The sequence below is a fragment of the Loxodonta africana genome, chromosome 3, assembly GCF_030014295.1.
Source record: "Loxodonta africana isolate mLoxAfr1 chromosome 3, mLoxAfr1.hap2, whole genome shotgun sequence".
In the NCBI taxonomy this organism is placed as follows: Eukaryota; Metazoa; Chordata; class Mammalia; order Proboscidea; family Elephantidae; genus Loxodonta; species Loxodonta africana.
In genome coordinates, this window is record NC_087344.1 from 32,577,070 (window position 1) to 32,589,262 (window position 12,193).

The 12,193-nt window shown below is 61.8% G+C and overlaps 1 protein-coding gene across 1 annotated transcript; it reads right to left on the reverse strand.

Moving 5' to 3' along the window:
* Window positions 1-55: 55 nt before the first annotated feature.
* Window positions 56-11,478, reverse strand: ANO8 (anoctamin 8). Its single transcript, XM_064280946.1, has 18 exons — window positions 9,901-11,478; window positions 9,041-9,151; window positions 8,800-8,932; window positions 8,487-8,625; window positions 8,126-8,222; window positions 7,350-7,466; window positions 7,142-7,269; window positions 6,891-7,052; window positions 6,567-6,719; window positions 6,148-6,274; window positions 5,980-6,035; window positions 5,821-5,895; window positions 4,408-5,208; window positions 3,497-3,688; window positions 3,262-3,393; window positions 3,067-3,177; window positions 1,861-2,539; window positions 56-1,185 (listed from the first exon to the last, which is right to left on the reverse strand). Exons 1-18 carry the CDS (start codon window positions 10,004-10,006, stop codon window positions 803-805), a joined length of 3,702 nt encoding a protein of 1,233 aa, XP_064137016.1. The 5' UTR covers window positions 10,007-11,478; the 3' UTR covers window positions 56-802.
* Between the last annotated feature and the right edge of the window lie 715 nt (window positions 11,479-12,193).

Genomic DNA, 12,193 nt, shown 5'->3' on the forward strand with positions numbered 1-12,193 from the left:
GGCCGTGGTAGGCTCAGAACCCTTCACCTTTGTGTGACAGTGAAGGTCAGAGGTCATGTTACCGGTTCAAGACATTGGGTAGGGGAGGGGAGCTTGTGTCTGTCCCTGGGACCCCTGCCACATCATAACTTCTCCATCCTTCCTGGTGCCTTCTGACTCTATACTCTGTTCTTGCCACTGTCCTGGGTTCCCAGAGGGTGACCCAGGGAGGCGGTGTGCCAGGAAGCACCACCTCTCAAATCCCCCATCCCCTACATAGCCAGAGAGAACCATGCACGCCCCCTCCCCTGCCGACCCCAGGCCCTGGCCCCCAAGCTGCCTCCTCATGTTGGCAACTTGGCTCCTTGTCTGGGTGGCTGAGCCCAGGTGTGCAGGTGCTGCAACTGCTTCTGGAGGCCCCAAGGCTACGGTTGGTCCCCAAATCTGGGCCACCTCATAGGCAGCAATGGCCGCAAACCTAATCGTGGCCCTGAGTCCCAGTTCCAGGGGGAGGCCCAAGCGTGGCCCAGCATATGCAGGGAAGGGCTGCCTACCCTAGCCTCTTCCATAGCGCTGACCCCTGGCACTCTTGAAATATACTTTTTATTGCATTTCTGCCGTTTTACAAAAATATGACAAAATAAATTAAAAACAAATAAATAATTGCCTGTTCTGTGTGTGTGTTCTGTAGGTTTTGGGGGCTTTGTTTTGCTTACCCCCCTCCTGGTTGAAAGGACGACGGCAGATAGGGTGGCCTGGGCCCTCAGAGGGGCAGCCGGCCCTGGATGGGTATTGCATATGAGCTCAGTGGGCAGGCGGGCAGCTAGTGCCAGCCACTGGGCCAGCACACAGCCTGAGGGCTGGGGCTGGGGCTGAGTGTGGGCTCCGGAGACTCGGGATGCCCAGAGGTGGACAGTGGGGGCGGGAGGCTGTAGAAGCTGGTGTCCCCTGGCAGAGGCTGTGGGGCAGGTGGGGCCCCAGCATGGGCACAGGGTGGGCACTCAGCGGTGGCAGCAGTGGCAGGGACCTGGTGTGGGATGGCACCCTCGCCCCCACAGCCCCATGGCCCGTCCCACTGCCAGCAGCCGGTGGGCGGCGGTGTCAGGGGTCTGGGCAGCGGCGGTGGTGGCGGCGGTGATGGCAGCGCAGGGCTCCAGCTGCGGCAGGTGCGGAGGGCAGGGGCGCCCACTGGGGCCAGCGCTGTCCCTGCGGAGGTGAGAGGGGCCATTCCGGGGGGTGCTGCCTGTGCCGCCGGACCCAGGACCCTGCCCGCTCTCCCCTCCCGGGCGCACAGGCACGTCAAGGCCTTATTGCTTCTGGTTGGAGGCCCAGTGGGGCATCTTCGTAGCATCCCCTGCCTCTGGGCACTAAGGACAGTCTGGGGAAGTTCCCCCTGACATCTGACCTAAGTCCCTTGTGCTGTAGCTGCCACCTCTTGGGCTCCTAAGGGCTGGGGTTGAGGTGAAAGAGGAGGTAGGGCTGGGGAGCGGGGTGTGAGGCCTGTGCCTCCACCTGGTGCAAATGTGGGTATAACCTGTTGCTGAGCTCCCCAGCCACTGGGTGGGCAGCCCCAGCCCCACCTCTGAGGAAAGGCTGTGTGAAGATTTGCATAGAGCCTAGGGGGTCTAGGCACACCAGAGTGAGCTGGGTTGGGGACTCCCCAAGAGGGGTACTCTGAGGGGGTTTGGCATCCCTCCCTGGGATGAAGAGGGTCAGGCACATGGCTCTCAGCTTTCCAGGGCCCCCAGAGAGACTCCACACACCACGATTCCAGGTCCCCAACCGGCACCACAGACCGGGGCGCTTCTGTCCCCAGGCCTGGCCACCCCCTAACCCCAAAGCCAGGCCCGGCATCCCCACCCCCGAGTTAAAGCTTATGACCTGAGCCTTCCTCCTCGGGCCGGGCGGCTTCCAGCTCCTCCGCCGCGGCCTCGTCTGCCGGCCCACTCCGCTGGGCCCGGCCACCGCCGCTGCCGCTGGGGATCCCATCTGGCTGGGCCTGCCCCACAGCCCCGGTGGCCCCGGCCTCGGCCCGGGCCCCGCCAAAGGGGAAGAGCTTGCCGGCGTGGAATGCTTTGGGCGGCGAGTGGCTGCGCTGTTCAGGGTCCCGCCGGGTCTCTGGCGACTTCAGGAACTTGAAGCTGAGGAAGGCGGGCAGGCGGGTGTCGCTGCCTGTAGGCGACTGGGCGGCAGCCGGCCGGGAAGTTGGGCCGGTGGTCGCGCCAGCCGGTGAGGCTGCGGTCCCTGAGGACAGGAACTTGCTCTGCAGCGGGATGATCTGCTTCAGCTTCATGACGTTGTTGGGTGCTAGCAGCGAGCCTGGGCGCTTGGGCCGCTCGGCGCCGTGGCCGCCCGCCCCGCCGCCCTTGGCTTTGGCCGAGGCTTTCTCGGGTGCAGCGGGGTCCAGCCCGGAGCCCTCGGACCGTGCCTCCTCCCGGCTGCCAGCGGTGGTATCACGCTCCCGCCGAGCGTGATGTTCTGCGTGTCGCTGCCGCTCCTCCTCCTCCCGCCGTCGGCGCTGCTGCTGCTGGTAGTGGTGCTGCGCCTGGCGCTCATGCTTCTGCAGACAAAGCACGCGCTATTAGGCGACAGGCACCTGAACGGGCGCCACCCACGGCCCCAGGCCCACACGGGTGTGCTCTGCAGAAGTTTAAACACTTATTGGGTACCGACTGGGTGATTTCTGTGGATGTAGGAGACATTTAAACACTTGTTGGGCACCAGCTGAATCTCCAGACCCACTTTCGTCGCTGTCTGCTGGAGTGGGAGAGATTTAAGCACTTATTGGCTCACCTGGCCCACACTGGGCCATTTCTGCTGAAACTGGATACTGAGGGGCAGCTGGCAGATGGCTACCCATGAGGACCAGCTCTGGGCTAGCCCAGCACTGGATGTCACCAGGATTCCGGAAGGGTCCCATGCATTTGGAGCACTAATTGTGACACCTCGACCCCTGCTGGCTGCACACTTGCCCTGGGGCCAAGGGCCCAGCCATCAAGATCTGTCTTTGCCACCCGTCAGCAGGGGAGAAGGAGAAGCCTTACTGAGTGCAGAAGGGGAAACTGAGCCCAGCCTGGCTCCCTGTACCTTGAAGGCCTCCCGGCGCTGGTATTGGAGCTTGGCCATCTCCTCAGCTACCCAGCCTGGGATGTCTGGGATCGCCACGTGGATGAGGTACTTGAGCAGCAGAGCAAAGTGCTACCAGGAGAGAGAGACACAGGCTGCAGGCTCCGGGGACTCCCACCTACCCACCCCTCAGCCCAGCCTGGCCGCCAGCCGTACCTCGAGCACCACCACAGACACGATGGCCGCCTCTGGGCCGAGCCAGGGGAAGAGGCGCTGCAGCTGCCCGCACTGGCCGATCAGGTAGCAGTTGACTACGATTGCCAGGACGCCCATGGCCTCCATCACCCTCTGTGGGGTGGTAGGTGAGGCGGGACTTCAGGAAGGGCGGTTCCAGGACCCTCTCCTGTCAGCCCCGCCCCCTCTGCCAGTTGCCCTCACCCTCCCTCCCCACCTGCCACTGGCCAATGCTCTCAACACGCTGCCCGAAGGGCCGCTGCAGGCCCGTGCACAGCTTGAAGGCATCGCTGCGGATCTCGAGGAGATTGTTGATGAGGGCACAGAGCGCGGCCAGGGGGAAGGCCGAGGAGAAGAGCACTACATAGCCGAACTGCACGAACATCTCCTGGTAGTCCTGGAACGTGTCCTGCGGTGGGTGGGCAGGTGGGCCGCTGTCATATCAGCATGCCTTCTTTCTTAGACCGCTTCCTCTCATCAAACCCTGGGCTTATGCTCTCTGGTTGGATTATTCCCTAGGAACCCAGAGCCCTTCCTGCCCTTGGCCTTCTCCAGCTGACCACGCCTTGGGATTGTGCTAGCTGTCCCCTCCTGCAGGCTCCCACCACCTTAGGAGCCCTGGTATCACCTCAACCACCTCCATCCTCAGACTGTGCACCCATCCCCCAGCCCTGACTCTGCCCTTAGACTGGGCCCCCTGTTCCAACTCTGCCCTCAGACTGTGCACACACACACACCCCCCCCCCAGGTCCTGCCTCCACCCTCAGACTGTGTGCCCAACCCTGCCCTGCCTCTGCCCTCAGACTCTGTGCCCATTTCCTAGAGACCCTGCCTCTGCTCTCAGACTGTGTGCCCCCTGCTCTGCCTCCTCACTCACACTGTGTGCCTCCCTTCCTGCCTCCACCTTCAGACTGCCCCCTCCCCTGCATCCCACCCTCACACTGTGTGACCCCATCCTGCCTCTTCTCTCAGACTCTTTGCCCCATCCTGCTTCCTCCATCAGACTATGTGCCTGTCCAGCCTCCTCCCTTAGACTGCCCCCACCCTTGCCCTGACACCCCTCTCAGACTGCCTGCCCTGCCCTGCTTCTGCCCTCCAACTCTGCCCCCCTAGCCCCACCCACTTCACCTCGTACTTCTTCATGCAGCTCTCCAGCTCTGCCTGCGTGAGCTGGGCCGAATGCTCCTCCTCTGGTGGGTCAATCCAGGAAGCCCGGTTCTGCCGCCGGCGGGCTGAGTCACCCACACCCGGTTCAGGTTCCAAACCACCGTCGGGGCCCTGGTCACGGCCCTCACCCCCAGCCCGGCGCAGCAGCACGGAGGCAGAATCATGCTCCGGACTGCTGGGGGTGCCCTCAGCCTCATCGTCTTCCTCAGCCAACGTGAACACACCAGGCTCCAAGCCCTTCTCCACCATGGTGGGGCTGCCCTCCTCCAGCAGGGCCTCGGGGTTCAGGCCACGGCGCCTCCCGGTGCCCCGCTCAGCAAAGCTGACCCTCTTCAGTCGCAGCCCACAGTCCAGGAGGCTGCCATCCTCCCCCTCCTCCTCATCCTCTTTGTCCTCCTCCTCCTCATCTTCTTCTTCCTCTACCTCCTCTGGGCCCCCGTGCAGCCCATCACCCTCCTCCCCACCTTCCCCAGCTGGCCGCCGCTCCGCCATCGCCTCCTCCTCCTCCTCGGGTGCCCCGCAGCCCCCTCGGAGACACTTTCGGCCCCCCATACCAACACTGCCGCCCCCCTCCACAGCCTGGGGTTCGAGGTGGGGAGGCACAGGGCGCCTCGGGCCCAGCAGGCCCAGCAGGACACGGGCCAGCTCCCAGATGGTCCGGAGACCCAGCTCGCCTTGGCCCAGCCGCCGGTACAGGTGAGGCTGCAGGACCTCACGTATATTCTGGAGGAACTGCCGGGTGATGAGCAGGGTGGCCAGCATCTGGGGGCAGGAAGGGGGTGAGAGCGGCTGCATGGGGGGCAGGTGGGGCTGGGAACCCCTGAGCATGTGCCCACACCTGCCTGCTGGTTCCACCCCTGTCCCCTCAGGCGCCCCCAGACTAGAGGCCCCATATTCAGGCTCCAAATTTGCCAGGCACAGCCTTGCATCTGAGCAACCCCAGGGCCTCTGCATGCCCTGCCACCAGCCCCATCCCCTCTTTAAGCCCCAGCTGCAATGCAGCCACACTGGCCAGCCCTTGTGCTCGGCCCCCTTGATGCCTGCCCATACTTTGGCCCGGGCCTCCAGCAGGAGGCCCCGGAGGGAGAGGAGGAGCAGGTGGAACCGCAGGGCCACGAGCGGGACCAGCACCGCCTGCAGCTGCCGCTCGAGGCTCTGGGACAGGGACAGGACGAGCAGGAGCTGTGGAGGGACCGACGGACAGGTGGACGGACAGATGGGGCAGAGACAAGCAGAGAAAGGACACATGGACGCACGTACAGAAAGGAGAGAAGGATGGAGGAGGGGGGAAAGAGCTGGGGCCCGGGCCACCACACCCCTCTCTCCCCCCCCATGGTATGGGTCTCCAGGGCCACCACCCGGCCTGGCACTTACCTCTTTCAGGCGCTCCATGTCCTTGAGGTAGAAGCCAATGTAGAAGAGGCTCAGGTATGAGTTGACAAACTGGAACTGTGGGAACAGGTGGCAGTTACCCTGTGCCAGCCCCTAGGCCCCCACTACCCACCCACCCACCTGCCTGAGATCGCTGCTCACCAGGACCACCTTGATGATGAGGTGCTTCTCATAGGCACTCTCCAGCCGGTAGTTCTCTGGGGGTGAAGGGGGCAAGTCAGGGGTGATGGGACCCGAAGAGGTGGTGAGGAACTTCATCCAGGGATGGGTGGTGGGTTGGGTGGTAGGATCTCCCCTTGTGGGGCATACCCATGTCATTGAGCCAGACGGCAAGCTTCTTGTAGCCCTCTGCGCTGGCGCTGACCAGCAGGGCCAGCATGACTTTAGGCAGGAAGCGGGTGAGGCGGGGCAGTCCCTTCACATTCAGTACCAGCTCCTGCAGTTGGGGTAGGGTTAGCTGGGTTAGGGCTCAGGGTGGGGGGTGAGCAGGGGTCACAGTCACCCGGGGCAGGGCTCCGGTGAGCAGGGAGTCACAGTCACCTGGGGTCAGGGCTCAGGGGTGGACAGTGGGCTCACAGTCCCCCCGGGCTTAAGGCTCGACTTGTAGGTTAAGGGTTTGGGTAGGGGGTTCACAGGTCATTCAGGGTCAGGGCTAGGGAGGGCTGGCCAAGGGGGTCATCTGGGTCAGCTCAGTGGTGAGGGGCTGGGCAGGGGTCCCCACTGGTCACCTGCAGTTGGAAGCAGCCGAGCATGAGCAGGAAGACACAGACCAGGCAGGTCAGGCACAGCGGCAGGCTGACAAGCAGCTGGAAGAGCAACCGCTTCCAGGGTGGGTAGTAGAACTCTTCCGCCCTAGTCACAGGGCTGATGCGCCGGATGCCCTGAGGTGGGGTGGGGTGGGGTGGGCAGCAGGAGGCCCATAGGCAGGGTGTGAGACTCCGTCACCCTTCCCAGTCTTCAGTTTCATTTTCCCTCCACTCTGTTCTTGCTCCTCTGGTGCCCCCCACCCTGTGTGGTCTCTCCATTACCCTTGGGCACAGACCCTGACTGACCCTAAACTGGGGTCGCGGCTCCTCCACCGCTTCACCCGGGGAGTCCAGCGTCCCCCACTTGTAGGCCAGCTCCGCCCCCCTCCGCTTCCACTCCTCCAGGAACAACGTGGACCAAACCACGTTGAAGAGGGCAAAGACCACACAGGACACATCTCGGCTTGTCTGCAGGGAGAGGGAGGTTCGGGCATTGGCACGTGGGCCTAGGAACTGTGTCTCAGTTCCCTAGCCCCACCCACCGCCCCGACGCGCACCTGATCAGCCTCGGTGAATGTGTACAGCACTGAGCCGAAGACAGCCGGGTACACCATCGCTGATGTGTAGAAGCCCAGCCAGGCGAAATACATGGCGATCTTCACTCCGAAGTAGTCGCAGATCTCATCTGCAGGGGAAAAGGTCCCAGTCAGCCCCGCCGGCCTCCTCAGACACCCTGCCCACCGGCTCCCAGGCCCTGGGCCGCACCAAGAGGCTGGTTTTCACACACTGCCTGCACCCACGATTTCATGAGGCGGTTCAGGATGCGCTGCTCGTGTACCGGGAACACCTGCTGGATGATTCCGCGGGCCGCCAGCTCGGGGACTGTGGGGGGACGAGCGCCGGTGACCCCTGCCTCCCTCCACCACCGTGCACCCGGGTTGGCTCGCCCCGCTTGGCTGAAAGCCAAGTCACAGCTTTTCACTCGTTCTTAAACTGCCGAGGCTCTTCGCCAGGGAGGAATTCGGGTGGAGAGAATATCTGATTCTCCTGAAGAATTTGGGGCTGCAGGGGTTGGTGGGGGAGACAGCGAGGCATTCGAGAGGGTGGGGTTCCAGTGGGGAATCATGGTTTTAAATAAAGCCACTTTGCGATTTCCAGAGGCCTCAGTCCATGGTTCTGAAGTCTGAGGTGGGGCTCAAAGTTGGCATCGGAAGGTGCACTTGAGGTGGCTTGTTTCTTGGAGGGGAAATTGAGTTCTGAGGCCCAGGGTCTCAGCCATGCACCACTGGGAGCGCTGTCCATGGTCCTACCTCGCCTCTTAGGCCAAGAAAGAGCTCCACTGGCCACACCCCCAGGGACAAGCCCCACCTTTTCACCAAGGCCACGCCCCTCTGCTGATTTATTGTTCAGGACCAAGGGTCCGCCCAAGTTTTCACTAGCTGATTGGCTTTAGGCTCCACCCTCCTGCACCAATAGCTGCTCTTCTAAGAGCCCACCCCAACTTCCCACTGGGGTTGGAGGGCTGTCCCCGCCCTGCTCACTGATTGGCTGGTCCTCCAGGAAGCGCACGTTGTGCAGAGCTTCGCCCTGCTTAGCGCGCAGGTTCTGCAGCCAGAAGCGGATGATGCTCTGGCGTTCCTGTGGGGGATAGGGTGTGAGCTCAGGGACAGCGAGACAGGGATGTCCGTGGGGAGCTGGGGCAAGAGCGTGTGGAACGGGGGACACGGGGGAGGAGACAGGGGACGTGGGGAGGACATGGGGGTGAGGGAGGCTCACTGGGCTGGAGACAAATAGGGGACGGGGACACAAGTGGGAGACTCGGACATGGGCGTGGGGCGCGGACATGAGTGGGGGACTGGGAGACGGGTCGAAGGCAGGGTGCAGGGGCAGGGCCGGCTCCACCTGGGAGGTGAAGAAGCGTAGTTCGCTCTCTATGTTCTCATAGATGAAGTCCTCCTCACAGGAGAAGCCACGAGTGCCCCCGCCGAACTCCACCTTCACCGCCTTTCGCAGCCCTAGCTCGTCAGCCCCTCGGAGCAAGCTGCACACAGGAAAAGGAAGGTGGCTCACTGAGAGGCCCCAGCTAACCATCCAGGAGCTAGGATGGTGCAACTGGCGGGGACACATGTGGGGCAGCTGGACAGTGCACTTGGTGCGTGGAAAGGCAGGGAGGTAAGTGGCAGGGTCGTCGAGAGGCCTGGCCCCAGGGACTCGCCTCTCATAGGTGGCAGTGACGAAGAAGGCATAGGCGCGTGTGTGGCGGTGGTGGCGGACTTGCACGATGAGCTCTGGGATGCCCACGCGGATGTGGTTCAGCAACCATAGCAGCGTGTGGTCATCGGTCGTGTCTGGCAAGGGGCACAGGGTCCGATGGCTCTTGCCACGAGGGGCCGAGGCCTCCTACAGAGTCTAGCCCGAGCTCACCCCGTGTGGGCACCGGCGGACCGGCAGGGTACCTGGGAAGGTCATCAGGACGTCGCAGTTCTCAGTGGGGACCGTCTTCATCCATGCTTTGTGGGACACCAGGTAGCGCCCCACCTGCAGGAGCCGCTTCCCAAAAAGCTTCTCTGAAGGGCGGGCGGGGCGCCGGGTCAGGCCACTCGGGACTGTACCAGACGCCGGTTCAGGCCGCTCCGGACCGGACCTGGCCCCTGCTCACACCTGCCAGGCTCCCCAGCACTCTCAGGCCGGCATTCAAGGCCTTGGTTTGTTTTCCTCCCTCCACGCTTTTGCACCAGCCTCTGCCAGAATGCCCTTCCCCCAGGTCCTCCCCTACAAATTCTACTCATTCTCAGGCCCAGCTCCGCCTCCAAAGCCACAATCAAGGGGAGCTCATTTACGAGCAGCCCGGAGCACTTCACCATATTATGTCCGCCGTGGGTGCGGCTCTTACCCCCATGTAACAGGTGAGAAACTGAGGCCCGGAGGAGTTAAGCAACTTGCCCAAGGTCACACAACCGTGCTGGGATTCGAACCCAGAACCAGTCGTGTCCTCCGAGGGGAGGATCTCTCAACCGCGTCCCCGCCCGGCCGAACCGGTACCACCAACCAAGGGTGGCGGGGCTCAGCCCCCACCTGGGGCTCTGGGAGGGAGGGAGGGGCGTGTCCGGGTCTCTGTGCTGGGACCCCAGCTCGCTGCACCGTTCAGCCCCACCCGCCCGGCCGCAGCCGCAGTGCCGGGAGGGGCCTGCACCCTGACACTCGGCAGCACTCCAGGCCCAAGACAGCTGACCCCAGCCCCTCCTTCCAGGTCCAGCAGCCGGGCGCAACCCAGGCACCTGCCAATCCTATTGGGGTCCCACTGCCGCGCACATACCCAGCACCCCCGATGCAGGGGCTGCAGGCTCGCCCTCGGGTGGGGGCCTCTTGCCGCGCTCGCCCTCCAGGGACGTGCCCCCGGCGGCGGAGATGGCCTCAGCCATGGCGAGCCAGGGGCAGGTCAGGGGCTGTGGACGGCCCGGGCGCCGGGGTGCCGCGGGCTCATGGGGCCGGCGCCACCGCCGAACGTGCAGAAGGAAGAGACAAAGGCCGCGCCCGCCCGCGCCGGCCGCTGTCCCCGGGCGCCCGAGTGCTGCTTCTCGTCCCCGACCGCACCGAACCTCGATTCTCCTTCTCCAGCCCCGAGCGCGTAGCTCTCTGGTTCTCCACCACTCCCGCCCGCCTCACTCTCTGGTTCTCGTCCCCGCCCGTGTTGTTTTCTGATTTCCCGTCTCGCCCGCCCACCACGCTCTCTGGTTCACGTCCCCGCCCGCACTGAAAATTCGGTCTCCTCAGTGTCCCCGCCCGCGCCGCATTCTGGGTGTTCAGACCTAGAGTCTCCGCCTTGTAGCCTTAGTTTCCCCATCTACAAACCCAGCAGCGCAGAGGCGCAGTTTGAAATCTGGGATAGGCGTGATTTGCTGAGGGAGGACGTGAGAGAGCCGTGGGCCTGGTATGCGAAGCTTGGGAAAGATTTCGGGTAGTAACCATAATGACAACTCCCATAGCAGGGATGTGAACTAATTATAGTAGGTCAGGCCTCAGGACTTTTCGCACGTGCAGTTCTTGCTTCCTGGGACACTCTCATTTCGTCGTCACCCAATTAGCCCTTACTCCCTTAAGGATGTAACCTCCTCAGAGAGGACCCCTCATAAAGTTGCCAGATTTAGCAAGCCAAAATACAGGTCTCCCAATTAAATTTGAATTTCATATAAAAGAATAATTTTTTTGATTGTTGTTGATGTCAGTTGCTGTCGAGTAGATGAAAACTCATGGCGGCCCCATGTATGCAGAGTAGTAGAACTGTGCTCCATAGGGTTTTCAAGGCTGTGACCTTTTGGAAGCAGATTGCCAGGCCTCTCTTCCAAGGCACCTCTGGGAGGGTTCAGTCAACCTCTCGGTCAGTAGTCAACTGTTAACTGTTTGTGCCACCCAGGGACTCCTAATTTTTTGATAGGTTCCCAAAATTACACAGGACATAAACAACCAAACCAAACCCACTGCCGTCGAATCTATTCCGACTCATAGCGACCCTATAGGACAGAGTAGAACTGCCCCATAGAGTTTCCAAGGAGTGCCTGGTGGATTCGAACTGCCGACCTTTTGGGTGGCAGCCATAGCTCTTAACCATTACAGCACTCGGGTTTCCACACAGGACATAGTTATCTTAAAAAAGTTATTCCTTGTTTACCTGAAATTCAAATTTAACTGGGTATTCTGTATTTTGTCTCGCATCCCTACCCCCTGGACCACTCAGAGAGTAGCCTCTGCCGTTAGACTGGGAGCTCAGTGAGGGCAGGGACCGGGTCTGGATCCAAGTGCTTGGCACACACTAGACACTTGATGTATACTTGTGACAAACAGAACAACTCGGGGATAGCGAATGTTGTCATTTATTCCTATTTTACAGATGAAAAATTGAGGCTGGGCAGGGTACGGAGTGGGGGATTCGAACTTTTCCAAAGCCCGGCTGCACCTTCTGCTCGTCCGTTTGTTCAAGAACCAGAAAATTGACCGCAAGAAACAGCTGTGGAAGACCCCGCCCAGCCAAGTGCCCGGAATTCCACCGTCTGCGCCTTATTCCGCGCGGTACAGCCGCTGTCCTGGGTTAACCTGAAAGTAATCTTCAGGGCTCCCCTTTCTGGTCTTCGGTGAGCCCGAGACAAACCGGACACCCACAGCCCTGAGGGATTAGGACTGGGACAGAGAGAGGGTCAGGGAAGCCCAGAGAGAGCTATGCTGAAGCACCTCTGGTGGGCTTCGTGGAGGAGGAGTCATTGGAATTAGGCCGTGAGGCTGTTTGTCAAAAGAAGAACGCCCGAAGCCGAGGGAACTGCAGGAGGAAAGTCTTGGGAGGGGCGAGGAAGCTGGAGAGTTTGGGGCAAAACAAGTAGAATTCTTCCCAGAAGTTCAGGCAAGATATTCCCTGGGCTAGGGTTGTGAGATGCTCTGAGCTTCAGATCTCAACCTGGCCTTACCAAAAACCAAACCCACTGCCCTCAACTGAATTCCGACTCACAGCTACCCTATGGGACAGGGTAGAACTGCACCATAGGGTTTCCAAGGCTGTAAATCTTTACGGAAGCAGACTGCCACATCTTTGTCCCACCGAGCGGCTGGTGTGTTCTAAC